The sequence below is a fragment of the Geospiza fortis genome, unplaced genomic scaffold, assembly GCF_000277835.1.
Source record: "Geospiza fortis unplaced genomic scaffold, GeoFor_1.0 scaffold12, whole genome shotgun sequence".
Lineage (NCBI taxonomy): Eukaryota > Metazoa > Chordata > Aves > Passeriformes > Thraupidae > Geospiza > Geospiza fortis.
Window position 1 is genome coordinate 2556128 of NW_005054323.1, and position 27006 is coordinate 2583133.

At 36.3% G+C, this 27006-nt stretch overlaps 1 protein-coding gene across 3 annotated transcripts; it reads right to left on the reverse strand.

Annotated features, from left to right (window-relative positions):
• Nucleotides 1–4723: 4723 nt before the first annotated feature.
• Nucleotides 4724–27006, reverse strand: CEP78 (centrosomal protein 78). 3 transcript variants are annotated; one of them, XM_031056892.1, is made up of 15 exons: nucleotides 26750–27006; nucleotides 25708–25780; nucleotides 25085–25188; nucleotides 24152–24326; nucleotides 22328–22441; nucleotides 22012–22076; nucleotides 19225–19333; nucleotides 18590–18607; nucleotides 17507–17642; nucleotides 16550–16595; nucleotides 15384–15527; nucleotides 10607–10684; nucleotides 8741–8907; nucleotides 6801–6954; nucleotides 4724–5543 (listed from the first exon to the last, which is right to left on the reverse strand). In XM_031056892.1, exons 1-15 carry the CDS (start codon nucleotides 26765–26767, stop codon nucleotides 5016–5018), a joined length of 1929 nt encoding a protein of 642 aa, XP_030912752.1. In that variant the 5' UTR covers nucleotides 26768–27006; the 3' UTR covers nucleotides 4724–5015. The 3 variants fall into 3 exon arrangements, 2 of the variants coding, with proteins under 2 accessions (XP_030912752.1, XP_030912753.1); XM_031056893.1 differs by lacking the exon at nucleotides 18590–18607; XR_004081703.1 differs by lacking the exon at nucleotides 8741–8907 and having other exon boundaries at nucleotides 5406–5543.

Below are 27006 nucleotides of genomic sequence, written 5' to 3' on the forward strand. Positions count from 1 at the left end.
GGGGCGTGCGGGCACACAGACACACAGACACACACACAGAGAAACGCGCGCGCGCGCACACACACACGCACACACACACACACGCACGCACACACACACACAGAGTGAATGCACGTCCTACTGTAACTTTCTGTCTGTGCTTTTCCTCCGCGCGGGTGCTGCAGCAGTGCTGGGATGCTTGTTCCAAAAGCAGTCTGGGTGAATGTGTGAGGACTTAAAAAGCAGCGACCCACAGTTACAGTGAATTTTAGGAGATCCTAAATGATGAAATTACAAGAGGCAACGGACAGAAACTGATGTACAGAAGCTCCACCTTACTTAACCTTAAGAAAGAACTTAACTGTGCAAGCAACCATGCACTGGAACATGTTGCCCAGAGAGGTTGTGGAGTCTCCCTCACTGGAGACACTTAAGAACCACCCAGGTACAATCCTGTGCAATGTATTCTAGTACATCCCTGATAAAGCTGTGAAGCTGGAGATCACCCACTTTATCCAACCAGACCATTTCTGTGGTTCTGTGATTCATCTTGAAAGAGATGGATTTACAGTACCCAGATCTAATATTTTGTGTGAACTACTTACCCTGTAGAGGAGGAAGATCCCTGCCTTCTATAAGCAAACAAGTGTCTGCATGTTGTGCAGTTTCCCCAGAAAGTCTGTTGCAGGCAAATTGCTACTTGAATTTCATCAGAGAGAGTAAAACCAGGAGAGCTGTGAAACTTGATCACCTTCACATAATGGATAGCACATCTTGGACTTGCCTTGAGGTTTGCCAAATCCTAGGTTAGTATAACTGAATACTAAAGCATTCCTCCCTCAGGTATCTATGGAACGTATCTGCAGCATCTTGACTATTTGAAAACACAGAGCCAATACAAGTGAACTGTTGTAATTGAAAGAAAGAGACTTTAACTCATTCCATTTTCTGATTGTTTCAGGCAGAGACATTCTGCCCAGGTCAGTTTTCAAAGTTAATTTAAAGGCAGTAGCAGTAAACCAATTTTGACAAAGCAAGCCATGAAGTATGACTGAAAAGAGATGGGCATCACAGAGCCCCATAATTTCCAAGTATCTTGGGCAGGATTCACAATTCTCATATGTAGCTGTATAAAGCACAGCTCTTGAACATATTAGATTGCCCAGTCCTTTCCTGTAACGCTGGCCCTATCTTAGTCTCATGGGTGTTCACCAAGCTAATCATCAACATTAATCATCTGCACAGAAAACTGCAAGTATTGATGTCTGTTATTTTGTGAATTCTGAGATGTATATAAAATACCATTCTTCATTACCAATTATTTCACTGAAGAAATACTGACTATGTGAATTTGTTCCTTTTCCTGTCAAGCCAGATGATACCTGGAACCACAAAAAGAATTTATAGACCACAGCCTGATGTGGTATTTAGATGAAAGATTTTCATCTTAAGGAAGTTGTTTTGTTTAAAAAATTGTAAACAGAAACATTAGTATTAGAGCAAAGATAACTTTCATTTCAATAATAGCTACAGCTTAAGAAAAATCTATCAAAATTGCTTTCAGATACCAGAATTCTTAGGAGATAATAGCAAACTTCACAGATGACACAGGCTGGATACATTATTTTAAAACACCAAGGTATTTTTAAAGTATGTCTCACACCGCAATACCCAGAACTTCTTAGTTAAAATTAAATAGAAACCGCTACTGAGATGCTTAGTAACAACACAGATGTGACTAAATATTTAATTATTTTTAATAGTGTCTCTAGGTAGAAGCAAGATCAAAAGATACAGGCGTCTCATATGCGCTTTTTTCAGTATTAAATCTAAAGCACCTGTGTAGGCCCAGAGAGGCAATTTAAAACTCCAGTCTGGCTAGGAAAATGGTATTCAAGGTAGTAAGGAGTAGTGGAAGCAGTAAGAAATAGTGTAGGCTGGAGATTCAGGTCAGGAAGCCTGCCTACTACTACAGAAAGTGCTTCAATATCCCGCCAGATCAGTCTTGAATCCTAACTGTGTGGCATAAGAGAAATTAAAGCTTTGTGCCAGCATTTGAAGTACATTTTTAACTCCAAAGAGCTAGAACATGAAAATAGAAATAAGGCAAGCTAGTGCTGGTATCAGCTCAGAGCACTGGTGGAAATACCAGTATTGGAGTTTTCAGTTCACAGAAGTCTTATCCTGACCAGAAGGGTCAAAAATAGCAGCTCCCACAAGATCAGAGGACAACTCCACTGGAAGCCTTGTCACCTGGAAGCTTTAGAAAACCATCTTCATACTGTGCATTGATGGGAAGTATATAAAATTGGAAAGAATGTATAAATGTGAAATTTTGCTGTGGACAAGGGATCATTATGCTTTTGCAGATGGAAAGAATAAAGAGAAATAATACAGGTCTCATTACAGTTTTGTTTGTATTGGATTGAGATTTCTCCTATTTTAGTATTTTGCTAGCAGCAATTATGTTTTCATGTTTTAATTACATCAAAACCCATTAATTCCATCATGGAATCATACCAATATTCATAGTCACCCAATAAAGACTTTCAAAACCATGATTTCCAGGAATGCTTCTGACTTCTACTATTTGACTGAGAATTTCAACTGCCACAATTTCAAGTGCCATCAGTCTATGCAGATGAACCTGGATTTGTGTAATTAACACAAAAGCAAAGAGAGCAGTATTTACTATGTGCATAACTGGAAAAACAAGACAGATTAAAAGTGCAATTAAATTTTCGGAGTTTTCAGTGAACTTTCATTAGGTTCATTGTGACTTCATATTATGCAGGACAGCAAAACCTTAATCGACTACTGCTGGAAAAGAATTAGCTCACTCAAGGAGAGCACAAGTACACGAGTTCTCTGTCTGGTACCACAAATGGACGTCATTATTAAAAGATAAATAATGCTGACTACATAGCAACCTGGCAAGCGTTTCAGGAGGCAGCTGGGATGTCTGGTCCAGCAAACTAGTGAGATGAGCAAATTTTGGTGAAACCTTACACTTCAGTGGTTCAAACAACGGTTCGGGGCTATTTTGTTTTTCAGAGATCAAAGTCCTGAACTGTGAAGAGTAGGTCTTGGGAAGACTAAGTGAAAAGAGAAAAATTATTGAGCTTTATGAGTAAACAGTAACATGTTCTCTAGCAAATAGTTGGCCTATTGATTTCAGGCTTTTAGGTCAAACAAGAATTGTTAGAATTGTAAAACATTAACTAACAGCAAGAGAATGAACTGTTTCTATTCCAACTCAGGGTAGAAAATGGTTTCCTAATAATTTAAAATAAAAATATTTTTACTTTTTATTAAAATATTTTATTGTTAAATATATATAGAATATATATGTTTATATGTGTAAAATACTTTTTGTAAATGAGTTTTTAAATTGTTAGAAAAAACCTTGGAAGTTCTGATGTATTCATGACAGCCTCAAAAAGAATACTTCTCCCCAGGCAGCTTCAATCCATTGTCTCTGCCAATTTCAGATCCAACTATACATAAAGTATGCAGTACAGATTCTTACAGTGAGAGTGCAATACCATAGCAGCAGTAACATGAAAAATCCTTCATGTTTCTGATTTAACAGGAAAAAAGGTTAAGTATTAATCCACTGAAAAAAAGTATGCCCATCTAAATTGCAAACTGCCTGGTCAATTTTGCTTTAAAAGATGATTTTTGACGTAATTCACACTCTAAATGCAAATATTGAAAGCAAGTATTTAACATGAAAGATATTAAATATCACCTGCTTTTGGGCATGTAATATATAAATTGTTCTAAGTTCTTCATGGTATTTTTAGGGACAAGTAACAGCTTCCTAACTCCTAACCTCACAAATAAAACACTTCTGAATTTATAATTTTATCTAGCATTTCTCAGTGATTAGCTTTAGAATTTTAGATTTAAAAAAGGGAATAGGTAGCTTTTTACTGCTGAATATTACAGATTGCAAGTAATTGTTTAGTCAGACCAAAATCACAAAGAATTACTGAAAAATTAGACAAGCAGTTGGGAAAATATGTGAAAAATAACAGATTAATATATTACCTTCTAATATTCTGAAGTGACAAAGTCTGTACAAAGAACATACTTTCATTGTGCAATTACTTGTGCAATATTGCAATAGCTAAGGTAATCTTGTACTATTTGCTCTGTAGGATTGAATTTGAGGATTCATGAGTTTTTTCACATTTGTCAAGCAACTGGAGTCAGTAATTTCTACAGATTCTATGTGTCTATGTGTTCCAGAAATCACATAGCAGATGACTGAGTAAAAAATAGTTACGGGCTGCTTTTTCTCCCAGTTCAGCCTAAATCATCCTGCCTAGTTCCTGTACGTAATAAGTATATTCTAGTTCAGAAGCACCAAACCAGCTGCCTGTGCACAAGGACAAGAACAAGATGCCGGGCCTAAATCCCAGAGTTTTAAAGAAGTGACAATTCTCTTAGTTTTACATTCTCACATTTCTCTAGGTCCTGAGAGCAATCTGAGTTAGACTACATATCCTCCAGAGGCCCCTTCCAGCATGTGCTATTCTATGATCTGCAGTCACAGTACTAAAGATGGCTGTATTTAAAGGTTTCCTATAGCAATGTTTCTGGGCTCATTTTTGACTCTGAAACTTCCACTAATTTTCAGAATGTCATACCTACACACTGTTATGCAGGAATTGGTGTCTGCCCCAAAACCACTTCTGCACTCCCACTGAAATACACTGAAAATAAACACTAGGAAAAATCTGTACTCAACTTAACTTTATTAGCTCAAAAATCTGTGATAATTAAATCTGTATTTCGAGTCCCTCATGTGTAGTACAAACTCATGGGTACCATTTTAGTGTATCACATGTTTTCAAAACTAAAAATCTAGTGACAAAGAATGCAAGCATGAAACAGGAATACTAAGCAGTATGCAATGCTTTAAAAAGTCACAGTCTACAAAACTTTACAAAAAATTCAATAATTATACTGAGACATCCAAAACATAATCTTGCAAGTGCAAAGAACAGTTCAAACATTTTAGAACCGCTTCAAATGCTGTTAACACTTGGTATACTTTCCTGTATTTCAGAGATAGATCCTACAGTATCAGTTCCAGAGCTAACATTTACTATCTGCAGTCTACTTTTTTCTCCTCTCACTCCATTACTTGGAGTTGCTGTTTCATTTGCTAGAGGAATGTGTTTCTTAGAGGAATAATTTTTGCTTTTTTCACCAGGAATACCATTGGATATTCTGCTATCATCACTTCTAATTTGTACACTGGAATCAGCAAATGAATGCAGACTGGTAGCCAACTGCCTTGCTGAGTGATGTCCGTTTGCTTGTTCATTTTGTTTGACTCTCCTCTCAGATAATACTGGAGTACTACTTCGAGGCTTATTCTCTTTATTTTGGTTAATTGTTTGAGCTTCATTTTCCTTCCACAAACCTGGCTGGTACTGCTGTCCAGCAGCCTGAAGTTCTCTCATTTCTTTAAGTGATGAAAAGGCGTTATTCACAACCATCTGGGATTGAAATGTGCCAGGAAGAGGAAGTTGGATGTCTCCAGCTCTGTTCTGAAACAAAAGATTCCAATGAAAAGACAGGCAACGAGAGGAAAAAAAACCAAACAACCACCAGTTGTAACTGCCATATATACTGGAGTCTGCAGAGCAAAATACATTCTTTACCTAATACAGGTAAGACACAGAGTAACAGCAATTGAACAATCTTTGTCACCTTTCAAAACAGATTTCTGAAGATTGCTAGAGTTATAATGACACAGAGTAGGCATATTACAGTTTCACATCCAGCTTCAAATTTATACCAGAGATGCATCAGTTACACAAAAGCAGCCAAAACTTAATCACATCTATCATCCCAAAACCTGTGAATTGCTAGTAAACATAAGGAATTGCAGAAGTGTAGTCTCAACACTCTATCCTACAACACCTAGCTGCTACAAGAACCCAAAATAATCACCAGTATTGGGAGGTAAGAACAAGAGTCTTCAAACTGCAAAACTGGAAATACTCTCCACACTGTTAAAACAACCCCCAAATTTTTAACATTACATTTAAGGATCTCATGTGCTTTTGAGGAAATGAAAACAGAGTGGAAGACTTTGGATATAAAAAACACATTGGAATGCAGAGTGATTCTTGGTACAACAGTTTTGTTCAACTTGAACATAGCTATAGGCCTCCAGTATCTAAGTTTTTAACAGCCTTTAAAAAAGCCTGGGTTTTTTTCCTTTGTTACAGGAATTTTAATATCTCCTTTGAAAAATCCTCAAGGTTTACTATGAATTCACAGAGCAGAACCTAAAACTTTATGCAATATTTACAAATACTACAAATTTGTAGTTGCCTGAAGCTCATGTCATGGCCACAGAGAAATCTATCAGGACTGGACATATACACTATAATTACTTACAAGATAATTTATGATTTTCAATAGGTACATTGTATAGCCTCTCCTGTAAGACCAGGGTTCTTAAAAACACTATACTTCACTATTAAATATTTCTAAGAAACCTTATCATGGTATTTTCCAATTTGAATTGATGCATTCCGCTACTGGAACTTCCTATTTCAGACAAGGAAACGACACAATTACCACCAAAGCTTAATACATTACAAAATACTGCAGTTTGTGCTCCAAGTGGTAAACACTTTAAAAGCTTACATAAATCACTGAATTATTATGATCTGTATAAATGCAGCTACAGCAAAGGGTTACATTAATAACTTCATGAATCAGAGGGGGATTAACAGCTAAAAAGTACATTAAAGAGTATAGAGTCACCTCTAGCATTCCTTATAAAGACTTACTTTGCTATTCTCCATATGTTCCTGTCTTTCTTCTTCAAAAGACTTCTCCTTCACCACGTTCACAGGCTTACTGAGAGTGGCATTCCTTTGTGGATGCTCCAAAATACCAAAATCTGATTGGTCTATCCCAGCTAATACAGCAAGTTGTCCAAGCCTGTAAAATAAATGTTTAATAGAAAATCATACAAACATACAAACTATTCTTACTTTTTGAAAGACTAAACCTTCAAAAACAGAAGTACGATCTGTTAAAGCTTTGAACATATTACTTTAAGTGAAGCTCAGAGTATCTTAACTAAGACAAAAACAAGCAGCTGAAGGTATTTTTTTGTCTTTGCACAAATTAGCCTGCAGAATCAAAACGTTAGCACTGAACTCAGAGCAGCATACTGGCAATGAGATTCCATGTCAGGCAGAACAAGGATTAAAACTCTGTCCATTCAAGCAGAAATTGGTGCACATCTCCAAATCGCATAATCTCTTAACATGTCAATGACAACCTCCACAAATACAATGATGTTGGGTCACCTGCCAGCTTGTAAGTTGGCCAAACCAATCACATGTGGGTTTTAAGCCTCAGTAAAAAGTGGAAATTTGCGGTCATTAACTGATAGCATAGCATACGATAAAAAGAAGCTTACTGAGAAGAGCATTCTTCATGACTGGGATTCTGTAATGTTCAGTGAAGCTCCTTATTTACTAAGAATAGACATAGGGCCCATAAAAAGAAATTTTTTTCATGCAGTGAAAATGCATTTTTCCCTTCCTGAGAAATGTGAATTTCCTGTAGTAATGGCAACTCTACAAACCGATTGTCACAAAAATTAAAACACAGCCTCCTCAGGGTGAACTTTACAGTAAGTCAGAATCATTGAATCATGGAATCATTAAGGTTGAAAAAGACCTCTTAATATCATCAAGTCCTGCCATTAATCTAACACTGCTAGGTTCATCACTAAACCATGTCCCCTAAGCGCCACATGCAGATGCTTTCTGGACACTTACAGGGATGGCCATTTAACCACACCCCTGGGCAGCCTGTTCCAGTATCTGACCATAATCTCAGGGAAGATATTTTTTCTATGTCCCTTCTAAATGTCCCTTCTAAACCTCACCTGGCATAACTTGAGGCCCTTGTCACTTAGGTCCTGAGTTATAGCACTACAACTTGGAAGTGGGAGATAAGGAGGGCAAATAAAATCTTCTGTGATCTTCTCTGAATCCACAAAGCAGACTACAGTGCATATTCATATCATTCCATTCTTGTGGATGAGACTGCCATGCTTGGTCATACAAACTTGATAAGCTGGTTTCAAGCTGAAATTCTTTGAAAAATGGGAAGGATGAACCATCCTCTGACAAATTGCAGATACAGTGGTAACACAAACTTTAATCAATTTTCTGTAGTTGTTGTAGTAGTAGTAGTAGTAGTACTATTACTACTACTAGTAACAATAAATACAGACTTAAAATACAGAGACTGGAGATACAAAACCCATGTAGATTTCCATACTTCAATTAGTGAATGGAGAGCACAAGGTAACAGGACAATTTCTGAAGGCAGTTCAACTGCATTTTGAGCCTTTCATATTGTGGGAATGCTAAGAGCCAAAGGTAAATCACTAAAGACTTGGAAACATGCTTTAATAGAAGCTTTCTACTCTTTTGGAATAGGCTTCTTGAAAGCCTTTCCAAAAGACAGATGCATGAACTTAGCTGAACAGTACTTAGATCATGCCTTTGCCACTAGGAAAAGACTAAACAATACGTAATTTATTTAAACATTGGTAATTTATTTTAAAAATGGCTAATTTATTTTCCTTTGCTCTCTCAGAGTACACACCTAGAAATCTGGCAGGGCAGCAGGCAGCATACTTCATTGTGAGAATAATTTTGAAAAGATCTCAGGAAAAACAGCAAGACTAAAAGTGGCAACCTACCCAGCATCTTTAAGGAGGTCTAAAAAAGCATGAAACTTTTGAAAAGAGTTCTCAATGCTGCCTAGAACACCTTCATCTTCCAAAATCATGTTGGTTACTGACTGTGCATGAAGAACCTCGGATAGGGAGATATTTAGACTCCTTAATCTTGCATTTTCAATTTCCAGCTATGCGGGGGAAAAAAAAAAGAAATTTCTTTCATTTTCAGTTTAAAAGACCCCAAAACAACAAACCTCACCTGTGTGCCTAAACAGCAGCATCATAACTGATGTAACAAGATGCAGAGTTTGCTGTACCACTTTCAGGTACTGTTGCACGAGCTCTGTGCAGGTCTGCTAATCCACAGCTGCAGTTCTATGCTTCCATAGATATTCCTGCAGGCACTCAAAGCCATTGGCTTAGCACTGTCTTCAATATGTACAGGATGTTACAGATCAAGTAGAAGCAGAAAAATTTAGCTTCTATATCGTTTTACTTTCCATGTATTATATGACATGTTAACACCAAATAATTTATTTTACCAGTAAAAAAGCTTTAATGAGGGCCAACACCCTCCTTATATTCACCCCTCTATATTGGGGTGAATGAACAGTACTATGCATAGTACTGTTAACTCTCCCCTGCACTGTGCATCCCAAACCTGAAAGTTTAAGATGATTCAATCTTTCTCCACAACGATCAGTAATCAAATTGATGATGAAACTGAAAACTGCATGATCACTGCAGGATATACAAGGTTTTGTGTTCAAGGGAAGCATTAACTCATTCATTTAAGATTACAGCTATGCAATCAAGTACTACCACAGCCTTTCTGTCTTGTATTTTTTATGAGAGGATGAAAAAATTACAGATTGTGTAGTGCACTGTAGGTGAAAAATAAGCAACAAAATAAACACTTTTAGAGATTAATGCTACTTGTTTTATTCCATCTCCTGGTTCAAGGTGCTAAATCCAACCAGCCTAGCCTTGACAGAGGAAGATTTCTTGTAGGGAGTGTTTAGGCTAAAAAGCATTTAAGGATCTAAACAGATAGGCAGCAGAGCCCACTGGCGCACATCACATTTCTGGAAGATGGGGACAGTCACACAACAGGGCTACCATCTATCTTTGAGAAGTGGGGAGTTCTTTGTGGATATCTGCTGTGGGGTATCACCTGTTGCTCATATTTCAAAGGATATCACAACTTTCACTTCCCTCCAAATCACATGTAAGGACCAAATCCCTTTACTTACACTACCTTACACTCAACTATATTACAAAAAATTCTGCTTATTCATGCAGAAGGATATTTTTAGGTCAGCAACAGCAGAGGGGAAACAGACCTCGCAATTCAACTGTGGTAAGTTGTTCAGTTTTGTCAAAGCTGAACTGCACTTCACAACAAGTGACATGCAGAAAACCATCCAATATGGTTAATGCCTGCAGAAATAAAACTTAAAAACCAAAGGTACAGAATAAACCAAACTGAACAACAGTTGCGACACACAGCTTTCAGCACAAGTCATGGTTATTGAGTTGGGAGACAACTACCTATGCGTACATACTGCAAATAGATTTAATCACTTTCTTGAGAAAAGCAAGTATCAGGATGTCTCAGACCATACATGTTTCAGAAAATGAATAAAACACATTGAAAGAGTAGCTTGAGCTGGAGTTCAAGGCTCTGGAACAGAATCAGTAGAACAAACATTACTAAACACAGATTTCATCACTGCCCTTAAGAACAGTAAATGATCCACGTGACTTTGAACTGAAAATCTGGAAGCTATCACATTAGTAGTCATTGATAATTACCCCTAATCAAGTGCATTCTCTGAGCAGTGCCTCCTTTAAAAGTAAATATCATTAATAGTTAAGTATCTTTACCTCTAGTAATCGTTCCTCAGCCTTTACTCTAGCTTTCTGTTCTTCCTTTAGTTTTTCCATGCATTGTTCCAGCTCCAACTACCAAAACACAGATAAACTATCATGAAATTTATCTCAAAATGTCAGATAAACATGCAATAATAAAAAACTTAACAACTTAACAGCTAGCAAATGGCATTCCAAACATACCTTCTTCAAAAATATAAGACAGAGGCCTACTGGTAGACCATCTAGGATGCAAAATATTAAGACAGAGAAGTAGAAGTAAGTGTGATTCACTTAACAGATTTGTAAGACTGCAACAGATCACATGAAATTACAGTCCAAGCCTCTTTGGTCTATGACATAACCATCAAGAACATATGTTCTTCTCTACTTCCCCTTCACTTTTTCAGACATCATTTTTAACTAAATATATCTACATCATAAAGCTCAAATTGGGCTCTAATAACAAATCCTTAGCAGCCATATCTAGGTTTTCCAACTATATTCTTTAGCCAGGATTTTATTCCTTCCTTTATTCCTTCTTATAATTGTAAGAATACAAAATTCTGAAGAACTGTACTCTAAGTAGTCAGAATACAAAATCCAGAATTGTAAGAATTGTACTCTTTCTAACTGGTTTCACTTAGTTGTTCAATAAAAAGCTTTTCACAATTCCAAGTTTAGCGTTAACAAGAATAAAAACAAATCCAAAACACCTAATAAATATATTCTAGCCTTATTTATAAGATGCCTGAAATTGTATTTTAATTAAAATCTCAATTTCAGTAAGAGTAGTCAAGATTTGCAATACCACATTTTCTTGCATCCCAGCAGAGTGTTATGGTCTTTATTTACAGTATCTGAACTAGAAAAACAACCAAGAATTTTTGTTCTTGTACACCTTAACAATCTTCTGGTTCAAAAGGTGAAAACTGTTCAAATTACCAAACTATTCTATTTTTCAGAGGTTAGACTTACAAATTAACAGTATACAGAACTTCTCCCTTTCACTTCGTGTACAAGCACATATATGTAAAAGGACACTGCATTTTGTACACACTGTATCAACCAGTTCTAAAGAGAATTAAAGATTCAAGTAGTACTGAAATAGTTTGTTTACTACTAAAAGCTTAGTCAAGTGCATACTACTGCACTTCATATAAGTAACCAAATAAGAAGACTAGCATGCAACAGAATGCATAGTAAAAATAAACCTTCTACAAATGCAAAGGTGTTATAAGTTGCAAGGTACTTTTGCAACCGGTTCCAAGATGCAGGTTCTAGAATACTCTCTATATATAGCCCTCCTAGTGACAACCACTCAAAGTAATGATTATGGGTCTGTCACCATTCCAGTGAAGCCCACTCCTAAAATCCTTAGAGACTAATATCAATAAAGCAAACACTGCAAGTAGAAAGCTAGTCATATCTTTATCATACTCCTATTTGAGCATCAAAACAGATTTAGCACTCTGTCTAACCTGCCCGCATAGGGTGGGGGGCAAATATCTAAGGAGAACCATCCACAAATATCATAATCTTACTGCCATCTACCTTTGAAGATGTGGAAATAATGGGAGCTACAAAACCTCTGCATAAACAGAAGCACAGCACAGAAAGTAGAAACCGTAATGCTCTGCACTGACAACTTGACAGGTAACCTGGAATCCCCCAACCTACCTTTGAAGACCAGTATTAGCTATCACAGACTGAAGAATTCTTACCTTTCCATTAACAGTGCATGTGCATACGTATAATTACTCATATTTTGAAGTTTCTAGGATGTAGGCTAGGAACTCTACTTTAGAAACCATATCTGTCTAGTATTTTTGTTGTGGATGGATTTTAGATAATTTTAAAGATGAAAGCACTGACCTTTTTCTTCAATTTTTTTCTTCAAATTGCTGGTTTGTAATGCTAAAGGTCAATGGCTTAGACAGTAATCAAATTATTATGATTTTTTAAACAGTAATGTAGATGCTTTGCAGTGATGTTTAAACTTGATTTATCACACTTTATATGTACATAGTATTTCATGGTTATGGGCTGAGTTCATAACAAAACTGAACACTGCAGTTTCATCTCCTCATAAGCAATAGCAAAGCCAGCATTTAAAGAAACTAATTTGTCACCATTATGTTACAACTATATGTACATTTTAATATTTGATTTGCTTTTAAGAAATTCACCAGTTTACACCACGCCCTAGTCTCTGTGCAGAAAAAAAATATTAAAATTGATATCAGAGAGTTAAATGTACATCCAAGCTACAAGACTAAGCCTTCAAGTATTACAGCCCAGAAAGATAACACTGATAAGACTTTAAGATGAAACTGAATACCAAAAATATAGGTAGCCCTCAGAATAACCATAAGCAGTACGTCTGTTCAACACTAGACAGAGGTATAAAACTGAAGTTTACAAAATTCTATTTTAAAACATTTAGTAACTGATCAGCCATGCTCTTTTATTTGACTGCATCATACTTAAAAGAAAGAAACAGTTACAGTGCAATCTCTACTGCTTTGCAGTTCACGAAGTAGTGAGATGTAGAAAGAGTTGCCCTGATAACTAATTAAGGGTAAAGTTCACCATTTAAATCCCTAGTTAAAATTTAAAAGTATGGGAGTTACCTCAACGACATACTTCATCAAAACCAACTGTGACATTTGATTCCCTCTACTGGAAGGAGAGAGTATTTATCAGTTCCCATTTTTCATTTAAGCAGATACTAGGCTTTCACTAGCCAAGGCTTTTTTTCTTTTTTTTATGAAAACACAACTAAGTACTACTACTAGTTTTACTAAGTAGTATGCCTAAAGCCCCTTTTTCTTCAGAAGGCTGTAGAGAAGTTCTCCAAGACTTGCATAATTAAATGAAAGTCTGGTCCTTCAGTCACATCAAGAGATGTCTGGGGAGCTTTTTTTTTGACAAAGCAGCAGTTTAAGGAACTCTCACCCCTTACTGTTTATTTCCACTCTGCATTCCCATGGTTGCTCTAACACAACTGGTTGTCCCATTTACTGAAAGGTCTGCTACCACCAAATACACTGGACTACTTTTCAGCTGGATCAGTTCCTCAAAGCACCTCTCCTCACAAGCTACTGTACAGTAACAGCTGTTTTAATGACAGTCTTATGATCACACAAATGTTAAAAAAGGCACAAGAGAAAAAGACTGAAGCAAGAAATGAAAAGCTAAGTGACAGAGGGAAAAGAGACAATTCAGTGGGGCCAATTTGATAGTTTGATTCTGCCATAATCAGAAACCTGCTTTTTGTGAAGGTAACAAAAACAATGGGTGAGGCACAGAATCAGGTGCAGATAGCTTAATTGGTGCTATCTGATAAGCAACCATGGCCTAAAAAAGTATTTTGGTTTTCAAATTCAGAAAGTCATGAAAATCTGGACCTTTACAAGCAAACAAAAATCAAAACTTTGGGGCAGATTGCCAAAATTTGTGGGTTTCTCTCCAACGAAGTTGAAATTAATCATAAATTGTCTCTTCCTTATAGCTGCCCTACATGTAGTACTACAGCTAACACCAAAGTGTTGGTTGTGGTATGGTCAGTACAACATCCTAGTGGTCAGTATGACAACCCTTCCCCAGAGCACAAAACACTGCCTGCCTCTGCTGTGTGTTATGAATATAATATTCTTCCCTCTCCAAACAGCAAGAATAAATACATCAAAAGCTTTCTGCAAGCACAGTAGTTCCTACATACAGGTTTTTGGAGCAATTTGCACAGGATATAGAATTCTGTGACTTCAAAGTGCTCTTGGTAAGAGTGTTGAAGCCACCACACAGCACGTCAATACATTGCACACTAACAGTAAAAGTTGCTATAAAACTGATTTCTAGCAACATGTGAAAAACTTGAAATCTTCCTGAAAAAAAGTTCTAGGGAGAAGAAGGTCTAAAGAAAAAGTATACATCAACTGAAAAGGCTGGTAGTTATTCACACAGTATTTGTACAGTCCTTTTGCTTTCTACAACTCTATCCCAGCCTAAACATTCCCACTACTGATAAACCCACAGCAAGTTAACTTAACTTCACTCCTTGTATACAAAGACAGGTATACAGTCCAATATTTACATATACAAACAGCATATTCATCCAGCATGGTGCTCTGACAACAACCTGCACACCCAGACTGACTGTAGATCTTATTTACAGAAGTAATCATTGGTTTCTCTGAACAGAATTAAAATCTTAACATTTCAGAAACAGTTAACTAATTTATTTTGCCTGAGGGCATTACTTTATAATAGTGCTAGATTACCTCAGCAGCATTACAGAGCCACTGATATACACCTTTTTTTCCACTCCTTTCTTTTATAAGAACATTCCCAATCAAGATATTTGAACATATAGTCCATTTCACTACTGCTAAGTTTTTTAAGTATCAAAGAAGTAGAAGGAATAATAAAAAGCAATGAAAAAAGTTTACCAGGCTCAATTATAAAATGGAATTCAAACACTTTCAGCTATTTCTGTAATTATTTTCAAACAGTCATTTCTATATTTTCGCTCCTAGAAATAACACTAAATTACTTTTATAAAGGAAATACTTGAAAGAAAATATTACAGGCAATAACACTGATCAAAAGATCTGTGCACTATGATGCAAGATTGGAACAGAGAAATTACACATACTGCAGTTGTATCAAGTTATTCTGAAATCCTGCTACAAAACTGGTTATTTGTTTAATTACAATTTTCTGAATAAAACATGGTTTAATTTATATAATTTGCCTTTACAGAGTCTAAGGCACTGAACATGCTTCTTACCTGTAACTGTTGATATTGTGCTACATCAGTCTTATCTAATGATTTTGACAAACCAGTCTGCTGGATAACATCCTCTAAATCTTCTGTGTCTTCAGTTTCAGATGTAGAAGCACGTTCTAGTGTCACTTTCACAGGAACAGCTGTCTAGTTACGCCAGAAAAGAAAACCATGCCCACTCATAGCATTACAATGCTTAGCAAAAATCAAAGATTAAATCATATCAAAAGCTTAATTTAAATACCATTGTTTCCCAGAGTCCTTTACAATGTATACACATTGCTCAGCCATACATCTATGAAATAAATTTGCATAAAACAATATTAAAAAAAACAATCCTATGTGTGCCTTTGTTGAGTATCTGCGGTGAGGATTTAGCAGCAGAGTCAGCCCCTGCAGGGCACAGCCAGGACTGCCCCACACAAGACACAGCCAGCCTCAGCTGACCCTTTGCAAGGCATAAAATGCCAGACAGGCACAAGAGGTGGGAACAAAAAGAGAAAGAGCAGAGAAAAACGTCAGGCTGGGATCAGGAAGAGGCGTTCTATGGTGGAGCCAATACCCTCATTCCAGCCAGGGAAGACCTGTGTCAGAGCAGAGGGATGGGTCAAATGAGCTGCTGCCCACAGGCATCCTATGATACCCATGTTTTCCCAAAGGACTGCAGTCCATGGGAAGCCTACACCAGAGCAGAGGATAACTGGTGGCTTCTGCAGTCATCAGATCCTTCTGTGACAGAAATGAGATACAAAGGAGAAGGAAGAAAGATGGGGTTTTTCTTCTCCTCCTGGTAGTGCAGCTCACAGGTGCAAAAACAAGCATATAATCCAAATCCAAGACAGGAAAGATGGTGCAGAAAGCATTCAGAGAAAAATGCTGGTGGTTATTCTTATTGCCTGTGGAGGGACTGTGCCTATACTCAACTCCAACTGCCTAGCTCCTAAGACTAAGAACCCAAAAGATACAGAGATAGAAATTGAAGAAAACTAAGTATCAAAGAAGATTCAATGAAAGGCTGATGTAAACTACTTTTTTTTCACTCCTATGAGTAACAATCTTTAAAAGTATGTTCCAGTCTTAACTTTCAGACAATGAGAATCTGTTGAGAACATTTTCCTCTTTTTTCACGCAGCTACCCACTAAAATAAAACCAGTGTGTGAAACAGTACCTGAATCTTCAATGGCAATTCTCCAGCACAATCCACTGCCCTGCCTCTGAAGTTCAGAAAAAAAAATCAAAATCATACTTTTGAGGAAAAAGTTTATAATGCTCCGAACACAAAATTCTAGGACAGGTGAAGCAGTAAGAGTAAATAAACAGCATCAGACACTGCATTACATCCCTTTAAGCCTCATTACATTCTCATTTCGATTAGTACTCCCTAGTTAATCATGATTTAGAGCAATACTACTGGATGCTAACATTAATATCTTCAATAGGCATCTTACTTAGTTAATTATTTTGAACTAAAGTCAACAGGAGAATTTGGTGTTCAGCATTTTGAAAAACAAACTTAATTACCACAGTTGCAATATAGCATTAAGTAATTTTTTTGTTTAAATAGTTATATAGTCTCCATTTTGAGAGGCCAAGATCTAGGGAATGGATTAAAAAACCAAAAACAAACAAAGTTGCTTCAAAAGACAACTTTCATGTGTAAGTTTTTTTTCAGTTTTAATTTACCACTCTTAGATGATCACAGTAATTATGCTGGTATTGAGTGGGGTGAAGCAGAAAAAAGAGGCAAGAAAATACCTAAGCATTGTGAACTGGATCTCAAACCAAATATACTACAAGTTTAGAATGCTAACTTGCCTCTTCAGCTATGATACATTTGATAAATCATTAGTAAAAGAATAAGCAGACAAGGTAGATTTGGTTGTGGTGGGGTTTTTTGCTGCATATGAATGGCTATCATGTATTTTTGGGTATTTTAAATCCTTACTAGAGAAGAATTTATGTAAAATCCTCAAAATTTATAGAAACAGAAAAAACTCTGACAACAGTTACAACATTCTATGTGTAACTTTCAAATCATATTTTAAAAAGCTAACATTGCTCTCTACTGTATTTATCATGCAAATTTTATGGTTTAGTATTTTCTCTTGTACTATGAAAACCTCACCTGTATCTCTTTGCACGTTCTGCAGTCCGCCAAGGAAGGAAACCCTTTGTGCCTGGCGGCAGGGGTTTTGGTGAGTAACTCTCTCTCACAGTAGAATTTTTTTTCCCAGGACTTACAGATTTTTTAGAAGATAATCCTGAATTGAAGAGCATGACCAGAAGAAAAGAGAATTCATGATACCTTATTATCCACATAAGAATTCACAGCTTACTGTTCATAAAATTTTCCATGTAATAATAAGGACTGTAGGAAATCTGCCATTCAGTCTAATTTAGCTAAAAAAAAAAAGCTTGATCCAAAAGCTTGAGATTATAAGATGCTATACTTAACTGCTGTTAGGTTGATGCAAGACAAGCTGGTTTGCAAAAAAGGAGGCAAAGTTTTGCAGAAGAAAAGGTTTAGATGGTTTTAGACCATCCAAACAGACAGAAAAGGCATCTATGTGTTTCAAATTGCCCTCTAGTGGCTTTAGAGTGAAGAACATTATTTTATTTATGGGCAAAATAATTAAAAATAAAGCTGATACTTATGCAGATCGCTTGTACGGGACACCAGCAATCTCTTCCCTTCAGAGCACTAATTAGTTTACTGGTCTGGTCTGGTCTTTTGCTGTTTAAATCATACAGCATCAGAGTAGACTCAGAAAGAAACCTAAAGTGGATCATTATTAGAATATCTACCAGGAGTAAATGAACTTTTTATCAGGGCAAGGGGAGCCTCACATTCTCTCTAAGCCAAAACTGGTAAGTCTTGAAAACTAATCATCATATATTTCCTACAGTTAAACTAGTGAGAACTCAGGTTATTCTTTTTCTAAGATGAGTAAAATAACTGATTTTGTAATGGTGTAGAAATGCATCACTTAGTTAATAGGATTCAAAATCTCAATTCATTCTGAACATAATAAACAGGATCGTTTTTACCCTGACCGCCCCTCCTTCTCTTAAAAAAACCCCCAAATCACATAAAACCCCACACACAACAAACAACCCCAAAACAGAAAAAGAAGACAAAAAACCACAAAACTCTCCACAACCACATTTGCCAGGCATTTTTTCTTCCACTACCACCCTGATCACTTACCTCTTTGCTTCCAGATAACTAGAGTGAAGACAAGAGACAGTGAAATGTATTACAGTGAAATTTTTAGTAGCTTACTGAAAAAAGTTTAGTATCACAGCTTTCAGTACTTAATTATAAATATTCAAGATACCTATGTTATTTTAAATCTATGTTATTTTAAACTATTTATAATAGGTTTACATGAAGTTTAAAAAAAGTCTTAGAACATTTTGTACATCAGTTAAAAAATGCATGTTTGCTTGTTCTGGCAGAGGACAGCCTGCTACAGAAAGGTTACAACATCAAGAGAACTAGACAACTTACTACTGCCAAGCTTTGCAGAAGTGAAAGATTGTGAAGACACAGAATAAATATGTGCAATGCTTCCATACATTTTAAAGTCAGCATATCCTACCATTTTTCCAGCCATGTATCTAGCAGCACTAGAAACAAGAGTAAGTTTCCTACAGATACCAATGATGATAGAAGATGCATTATATCATTAAGAAGAAACAATTTTTTTTCTTTTTGGAGACAAACATTCTGTAAAACACTAACATTTAGACACATCATACATTTTTTAATTTAAGCTTTTAAGCATTAAGATAAAATTTTCTAGACAAAATGTACTATAGGCAGAAAAAACAAAGAATTACCAATACGAATAGTAGCTTTTCCTTTCCGACCACTTCCTAGGACAATAGTTCTTTTCTTTGGCTTAGTTTTCAGAGCATCTTTGGAAGACGGAGACATCAGCCACTTAAACTAGAATTTGGTTTATTTTTTAAAGAAAAATAAATCTGTTTAGCAACTGACAGTTGAAGAGGTGCTTATTTAAAATTAAAGATAGTTTGTCAGATCTAGAGAACACTGCACTTACAGGAAACTTTATAACCTATAAAATCAAGAAAAAACAGAAGTCTCACAAGGCCCATATTTAAGCAGATGATAGTCTATATTACCAGAAAGTGTTCCCAAAACATCACTACAATATCCCACCAATATTATCCTTTCTCCTGTGGAAAACAGTTCTCCTTCTATAGCAGAAATCCCCCAACATCAACCCTATAAAGAGGCAACCCTGGCTTCTGCACTTCATTCTCAGACAACTGGCTTGATAGGAATGACTGGCTCAGACCAAAGCTCTCCAGAGTAATAAAAGCTTCCCTAATATAATTTTGTATTACTGATCAAGTCAGTATTTTAAAAAACACAAATTCATTTTTATTTGACTGTAATGAAAATTCATCCTTACAAAGTAAAAGACCCAAAATAAAACTAAGAGACAGTGATGATCAAAGGCCACAGCTGTACTTCAAACTTCACTTCCTTACAGCAACAGCTCTATTCCTCAAGGCTCCCCTTGCACTGATAAAAAGTTTAATTGCTCCTGGCAGATATTCTAAAATTAGTCTTCTAAAATTACTTAGTTTTCAGTGTGCATCACTAATACAGAGTCTAGTGCTGGAGCAGTCATTGAATAAAATACAGATGACATTAACACAAAGCTTGTCTCACATGGCCCTGAATCCCACATAGAGCATTAGGAACAGTATGCCAGAGCTATTCCCATCTAAAGCATTAGAATGATTAAAATGCCATTACTGTGCTTTAAGTTTAATTCAAATTTATCATTGTCAAGAAAATCCTTTTCTTTTCACGTTGGATACAATTAAGCCGTGTATAAATTTTGCTGTGTCTCCAGGTGAGTCTGGTCCCTGTGCAAGCAAATTGATAATTTTAAACTAAAACACACCCAGAAAGCGTAAAATTAATTTGCAAGCTTCTAAGAGAAAAAGTAATTTTAATTTTGTTTTGCTAGACACCTCAAAGGGCAGCTTTACTAGGTTAAACCAAAAGTTCATCTAGCACATAGCCTGTCTCATCTCTGCTCTTGTTGTAAAACATCTAAGCATCCAAGTATAAAGACAGCAAAATATAAAACCAGTACTCTGAAAGTATCCTGTTTTGTAGACACCTTTAATGGATTTTCCCTTGAGCTATTTATAGTCTCTCAGAAACTACACAAACTTTCATCATCTATTACACTTGGTCATATCTATGATTAGGTATCTATGATTTCACTATACTGCTATCCAGTGCTGCTAGAATATATAGCTTTTGTTTTAGCAAAAGCATCAATTATCAGTAGACAATTACTCTTGCAAACCCAAAAAAAAGGCCCAGAAGAGAATCAACTACATGCTACAGAAAAACAAACACCCACTTTTTACACAAAGCAGGATGGAAGGAAAGACAGCTGTAACTAGCAGAAGAAGCAAAGCTATGTAGCAAGCCAGTGGAAATATTTCTTCATCCATGCTGTTAATGAAGTTTGAAGGATTACGAGCAGTGCTAATAAAACTTAAGATACCACACTAACTGGCTGAATATAAAACTAACGTCTTGAGTCAAGTCATCTTTTAGCATAGGGGAGATTTCCTAGAGTTGCTTCTTTCCATGGTCTGGCTTTCAAATTATCTTTAGCATTTCCAGGCAGATGTTATTTTCATGTGATTCCTGTGATATAAGTTTTAATCCCATCTGCCAAGCAGAAAGAGTACTTCTTCACAACCAACCTCAACTTCTCAAAAAAGGTCTTCTAGAGATTGAAGTGGGGAACTGTAATAATCCTCCAGAAATTCTGCACACAAATTTTCAGTTTATTAGACAGCCTCTACACATCCACAGCACTGTCTTCATTTAGTCTTTTCAAAAACCAAAAGAACATTAAATTCCAACACAAGAACTGGGATTGCTGGGACTCCTTTGAGAACTGAATCACATTTCTGTATATTTGAACAGTATACCTAATCATAAACGGTCTAGATATTCAGTTTATGCGCATTACTGTGAACTCTCTGTGACAGTTAGACCAAGATGAATGGGGGTAATGTACTTTAACTGAACTCTGTTTTCATAAATGGTCTACATTGAAAGGACAGGCCTGAGTAACTTTAAAAAATTTGGGTTAGAGAAGTTAGAGACAAGAAATAAGTTCTAAAATAAATTAAGTGCTAAATTCCAAATTGTGGCTTCCTTTACTCTTTAATTAGAAGTGGTTATTATTATCATGTTGACAAGGACACATGTAGTAGAAAGCCCTCCAGCAGTCCTGGAGCAATATTTAATTGACATTCTGTGGTAATGCCCAAATACACACACATTTTCATTTTTCTTTCCATTAAATGTATATCCAGGTTTTACTATGTGTGACAGCTTTAATTCCATAAGAAATCATACAGAAAGCCCAATACAGTAACATGTCCATCATAGTGGTTTTAGGTTTCCCCTTAGATAGTGTTTTTTTTTCATTTGTACTGAGTCAAACTTCTGTTTAGAACTAGAATAGTTGTTTTTGATTCATTCTGAAAAGTCATCCTTAAAAAAAATAAATGTAATGGAAGCTACAAAGAAAATCCCCAACTCACTCCAAAACACACCTCTGAGTCAGCACTGCTTCCATTCTTGAGAACTCTTTCAATAATCTTTTTCATCAGGCCATGACCTAGAATGAATTAAAACACCTTTTTGGAAATTTTCTGTGAGAGACAATTCTTTTTGCGAACAAACAGATCATTGACTAATAAGTAGATATTACCTATCCTGGTTGTTCTCCTGTGTTAAAAATGTTTAGCAAATTATCGTGGCATGTTCTTTTTTTCTTAAAAGCAGTTTACCTTTCCCCACATAGTTACTGAAGAATAAAAAAAACCCAACAATCACACAAAGAGAATAAATACAGACACAGATACATACCAATTAATGGATTTTTTCTTACGTCAAGTACCACTAATGTTGTGTTAGTTTGAAGAGCATCTAATAATGACCTTGCTCCTTCATTGGATATTCCGCACTGCTGCAAATCAAGTGCTAAAATGTTTAAAGAGGCAAAAAAAAAAAAAAAATCAGTGGAGGTGTATAGCATTTAGTTAGTAATTTAATTTAATAGTTAATATCTAAAAAAATTAATCCTGCCGAAAATGTGTAAAAAACAGGAGTATTGCTTTCAAAGAAGACAACTAGAACTTTTCAACATTAAGAAACAGCTGTTAACATCTGCAGAGGAGGTAATATGAACCACTACACAACCACTGTGGGTAACCTGTGGCAGTGTTCAGTCATCCTCAAAGTAAGAGGGTTTCATCATGTTGAGGAAAAACCTCCAGTGTTTTCCTCTCTACCCATTCCATCCTTGCCTTGTCCACAGATACCACCAGAAAGAGTCTGTCTCCATCTCCTTTACATCCTCCTTTCAGATATTTGTACACCTTGATTCCACTCTGAGCCTTCTCTTCTCCAAGCCAGAGTCCTAGCTTTCTCAGCCTTTTCTGAAATCAGAGCTGGTTTAGTCCCTTCATCTTAGAGGCAATTCACTAGACTCTCTCCAGTACCTCTAGCTCCCTCCTGTACTGCACATTCCATGGCCTCACTTGTGTTGAGTAAAGAAGAATCACCTCCCTCAACCTGCTCAAAAAGTCTTTGCTTAATGCACCCCAAACACTACTGGCCCTCTTTGCCACAAAAGCACCTCACTGTTTCATGGACAGCTTACTGTACACCAGGATCTGCAGCACCCTTTCTGCAAAGCTGCTTTTCAGCCACACAGCCCCTGCATGTTCTACTGCACAGATTATTCCTGTCCATGTGCAGGACTTTGCAGTTCCTTTTCTTAAACACCATGAAGTTCCCATCAGCTCATTTATCCTGCCAGCTGAGGTCCCTCTAGATGGCAGCACATCCTTGCCTTTCTAAGGATCCAAGAAGGACTGTAGTTTCCCCGAGTCCTTCTTCCCAGACTTCTTGAAAATAGGCAAGACATTAGCTATCCTCCTCCAGTCCTCATGCACACTCTCCCAATCACAAAGATCTTTCAAAGGCTACTGAGAGTGGCCTCAAAATTACATCAGCCAGCTCCCTCAGCATTTGTGAACGCATCCCATTAGGGCCTATGAACGGCTGTTTGTCCAGTTTAAGTATTCTCTAATCTGATCCTCTTCCATCGGGATGGATGTTATCTGTAGACCTGCCTCAAACTCGAAAACAAAACAATAAAACAGGTATTTTATTCCAGACACAGAATGCTATGATTTACACCAGCACTATTAGTAATTTTGTATAATTACTAGGTATAGCAATAGATATACTGCAGAACAAATTCATTCTCAAAGATACTGAAGGAGAATACTAAATAACACAACAGTACCCAGATACTTCAAAAGAGGAAGAGAGATTTCTTTGGAAAAAAAAAAAGAGTACTCTTCCCAAGCTACACAGTAAGTGTAGCTTACTCCTCTGGCTGCAACTCCTCTGGCTGCAACTGTTATAATCGATAATTTTAAGTCTTCTGCTTGCCACTACTATATCTTAAGAGACGCAGTAGTGAGACATAGAAATAGTAGAAAAGATATTTACAGCAACTAGTAATAAGCAGATATGAGGTATATCGGGAATTTGCTGGTATAGGCCAAGTTCTACGTTATATGGAATATCTCAGTACATACACATTAGTATGTCTATAATTTCTCTGTAAGGAAACTCCTGAATTACTCTGCTGCTCATTAGTAAATGACTTAGTAATACCTTTTAGCCAAAGGTCCTCTCCTAGACAGTCTGCAAAGGCACTTGCTCCTCTATCTCCAATAAGCATGTTGCAGTTCAAAGTAATCCGCCTCAAACCTGTCATATATTCAAGGTCAGGTCTCCTGTAACGTAGGCTTTCAGCCCAAGCTTGACCATGTCTTCTTATTGCCTGGTGCTTTGCAAACAAAGAAGCTGTTACCAAGTGAAATGGCAAAGCCATAATTGATGACATGATGACAAGTTACCTTTTTCTGTAAACCACGTTCAATGGCTTGAATGTTAGTATAAGAAATATATGCCGGTAAAAGTACACCATTCCTGAGTTCAAGAAACATAACTAATTTTTAAACCTTACTGGTAAATCATATTTGTTGTGACTGCCCAGTTTGCAACGCAAATTATTTAACTTTGCTACAAAGTATTTTATCACCTTCTTCTCAAGGCACATTGAATAGGAAATCAACACATACTACGAAATTTTGTGCTTTCACAGAAATCACAATTAACCCTAATTAAAACGCAGTATTAGGCAGAGATCTCCTGATATTATATCAGCAGCTTCTAAACTGTAAACTTGATTATTCTTACCCAGTGCTTCAGAATACTTGAGACATTTTTCAAAATTACTAACAATGAAAGAAGCACCCTGAAAACAGGTGTCAGATGTTTACAGGCTTAGTCCTTATTTAAAGAAAATACTTAATTATTTATGTTTTTTTCTAAGAAATAGCAAATTTAAATTCCACACCAGTGAATTAAACTACTTTTGTCATACAAAGTCACACTTTTCATAAGAACATACACTTAATTTTGGTATTCACACAAGCTCCTCATGAAGTGCCTTAACTGATTTTGGGCTTTAAAGCAGAAGTAAAAAATTAAATTTATTAAGTTCTTACAAACACTCCATTCTAAGAAAGTTGATTAAATTACCTTTAATAAATTTGCTATATGTTCTGCCCCACGCCACGTGAGGCTGCATGCTGTGAAGTTGAGAAATCTGATAGTAGCTGTATTCTTTATACTCTGACAGATTGCTGAAGAAAACAAAAGCACACAAGTTATCTACACACAGCATTTCCATATTATCCGAACATGCTTTTTCAGTGGCCTATTAAGAGGCGGCTTTAAGAGCCAAAAGCTTTGACAAAGAACTAGTGCTGAAATACAGAGTGTATTTTCAATATAATTAGTGTGCTCTAAGTTCATACATTTCTAGCGCAAATGTTCAGCAAAGAATATCTGAACAAGTTAGAAAATATTTGATTTCAGTTTACTTATAGAAACTTAAACAAATCAGGAAAGGGTAAAGACATACAAATGCTGTTTTAGATAAATGTATAAACATCACTATAAAGTAGTATATATATTTACTAGCCTAAAGTGAAGAAATTCAAGTCTTTAAATGCTACTGAGTTATGCAGAATAAAGTAAAGATTGTTCTTATAATCTCTATAGACAAATTTAAAACGGGAATTGAAATACTGAAAAATTTGCATACCTATTTGGAAACTTAAAGAGAAAAGTATATTTACAGGTTTTGATTCTCAACTTACTTTCCAACCCTCCATCTCCAATTGGACAGTGGGCTAAAGAGACACTCTCCAGAGATGAAGCTGTGGCCAAGCCCTAAAGAATAAAACAAACAATGTTGTTATCTGGCTTGAAAAGCAAAAAAAACCCAAAATCACCCAAACCACTCATCCTCTGTTCCTTACAAGAAACTCTAGGGGATTCAAACAAAGGTCAAAACCAGCAAACTTTCACCTTCAGTTTAAGCGGGTTCATTCCTTTAGCTTGCAGAGGAAGCTTGCCTGTGGGCAACCAGCAGCAACCTCCCCACTAGAAGCCAGTCATGGCTTCAAAGCAAACTGGAGCTTTTCAGTAACACACCTGAAGATCAATTTTTATCCCCTTGGTATCCAACAACTTCCCTTCTACCACATACATGCACAGTGGTTTCTGTCATAAACCTATGTTGTACGCCTCAAGCACATGGCAGAGATGTTGCTAAGATCTTTCTAGTAAGCCTTGTGTTTCTGAGACATTCAGTTAAGACCAGGTTATGCTAAAAGTCTCAGCAGAATCATTCTTTATGTATATGTAGAAACTACACAAGATATCTTTGCATGTATTTGTTGCATGTATTGTCTGCAACAAATACATGCAAAGATTAGTTGCTACTATTCTCTGTTCTGGGCAATTTGTATATTTTGTACTATATGTACTATGTATTTATTTGTACATACTATTATATTTTCACTTTTTTTTAGTACATCTGATATACTGAGACAGCCTTTCACAGCTTTGCACAGCTGGCCAGTCAAGTCTTTTGATAGAGTTGCTGGAATTCTCCTTCTAAAGTAAGTTTTGTATCTTTCAACACCTAGTGAAAAATAAAAACTACACATCAGTAAAATTCAGTCTGTATTGGCTTAAAAGCAATTATAATCATATCTTCCTTGTTTTTTGTAGTTTCTTAAATTATAGTAATTCCTTAGGCATAAGAATTCCTCCCCCCATGTATTCAATCACGCAGAAGTTTTATGCAACAAGTTTTAACATGCATACATCAACATACTTATCTTTTACACAGACCTGACTCTTCAAGACCATGTTGATGTAAACTTCTTATTCTAATAGAAGCCAAAGTCTTATTATGCCTGAGAGCATTCAGAAGTGGTGCCCAATCAGTAGCTTTGACGTGGTCCACAATTAGATCAATAGCATCACGAGTCACATTAGCCTTCACAGCTTTCAGAGGGAGAGAGCCTTGAAGTTCACAAAGATGTTCATAATGTGAGAAGAAATCCAGCATGCACTGTCTTCTTAATTTGACTGACTCAATCATTTCT

What these genes read in the sequence shown, in the direction of transcription:
- CEP78 (XM_031056892.1), bottom strand. An exon ending in ATATAGCAAATTTATTAAAG is followed by an intron (nt 24,327 to 25,084) that starts GTAATTTAATCA and finishes TTGTTTGCAAAG; the next exon opens with CACCAGGCAATAAGAAGACA. An exon ending in AATTGCCATTGAAGATTCAG is followed by an intron (nt 15,528 to 16,549) that starts GTACTGTTTCAC and finishes TGGCGTAACTAG; the next exon opens with ACAGCTGTTCCTGTGAAAGT.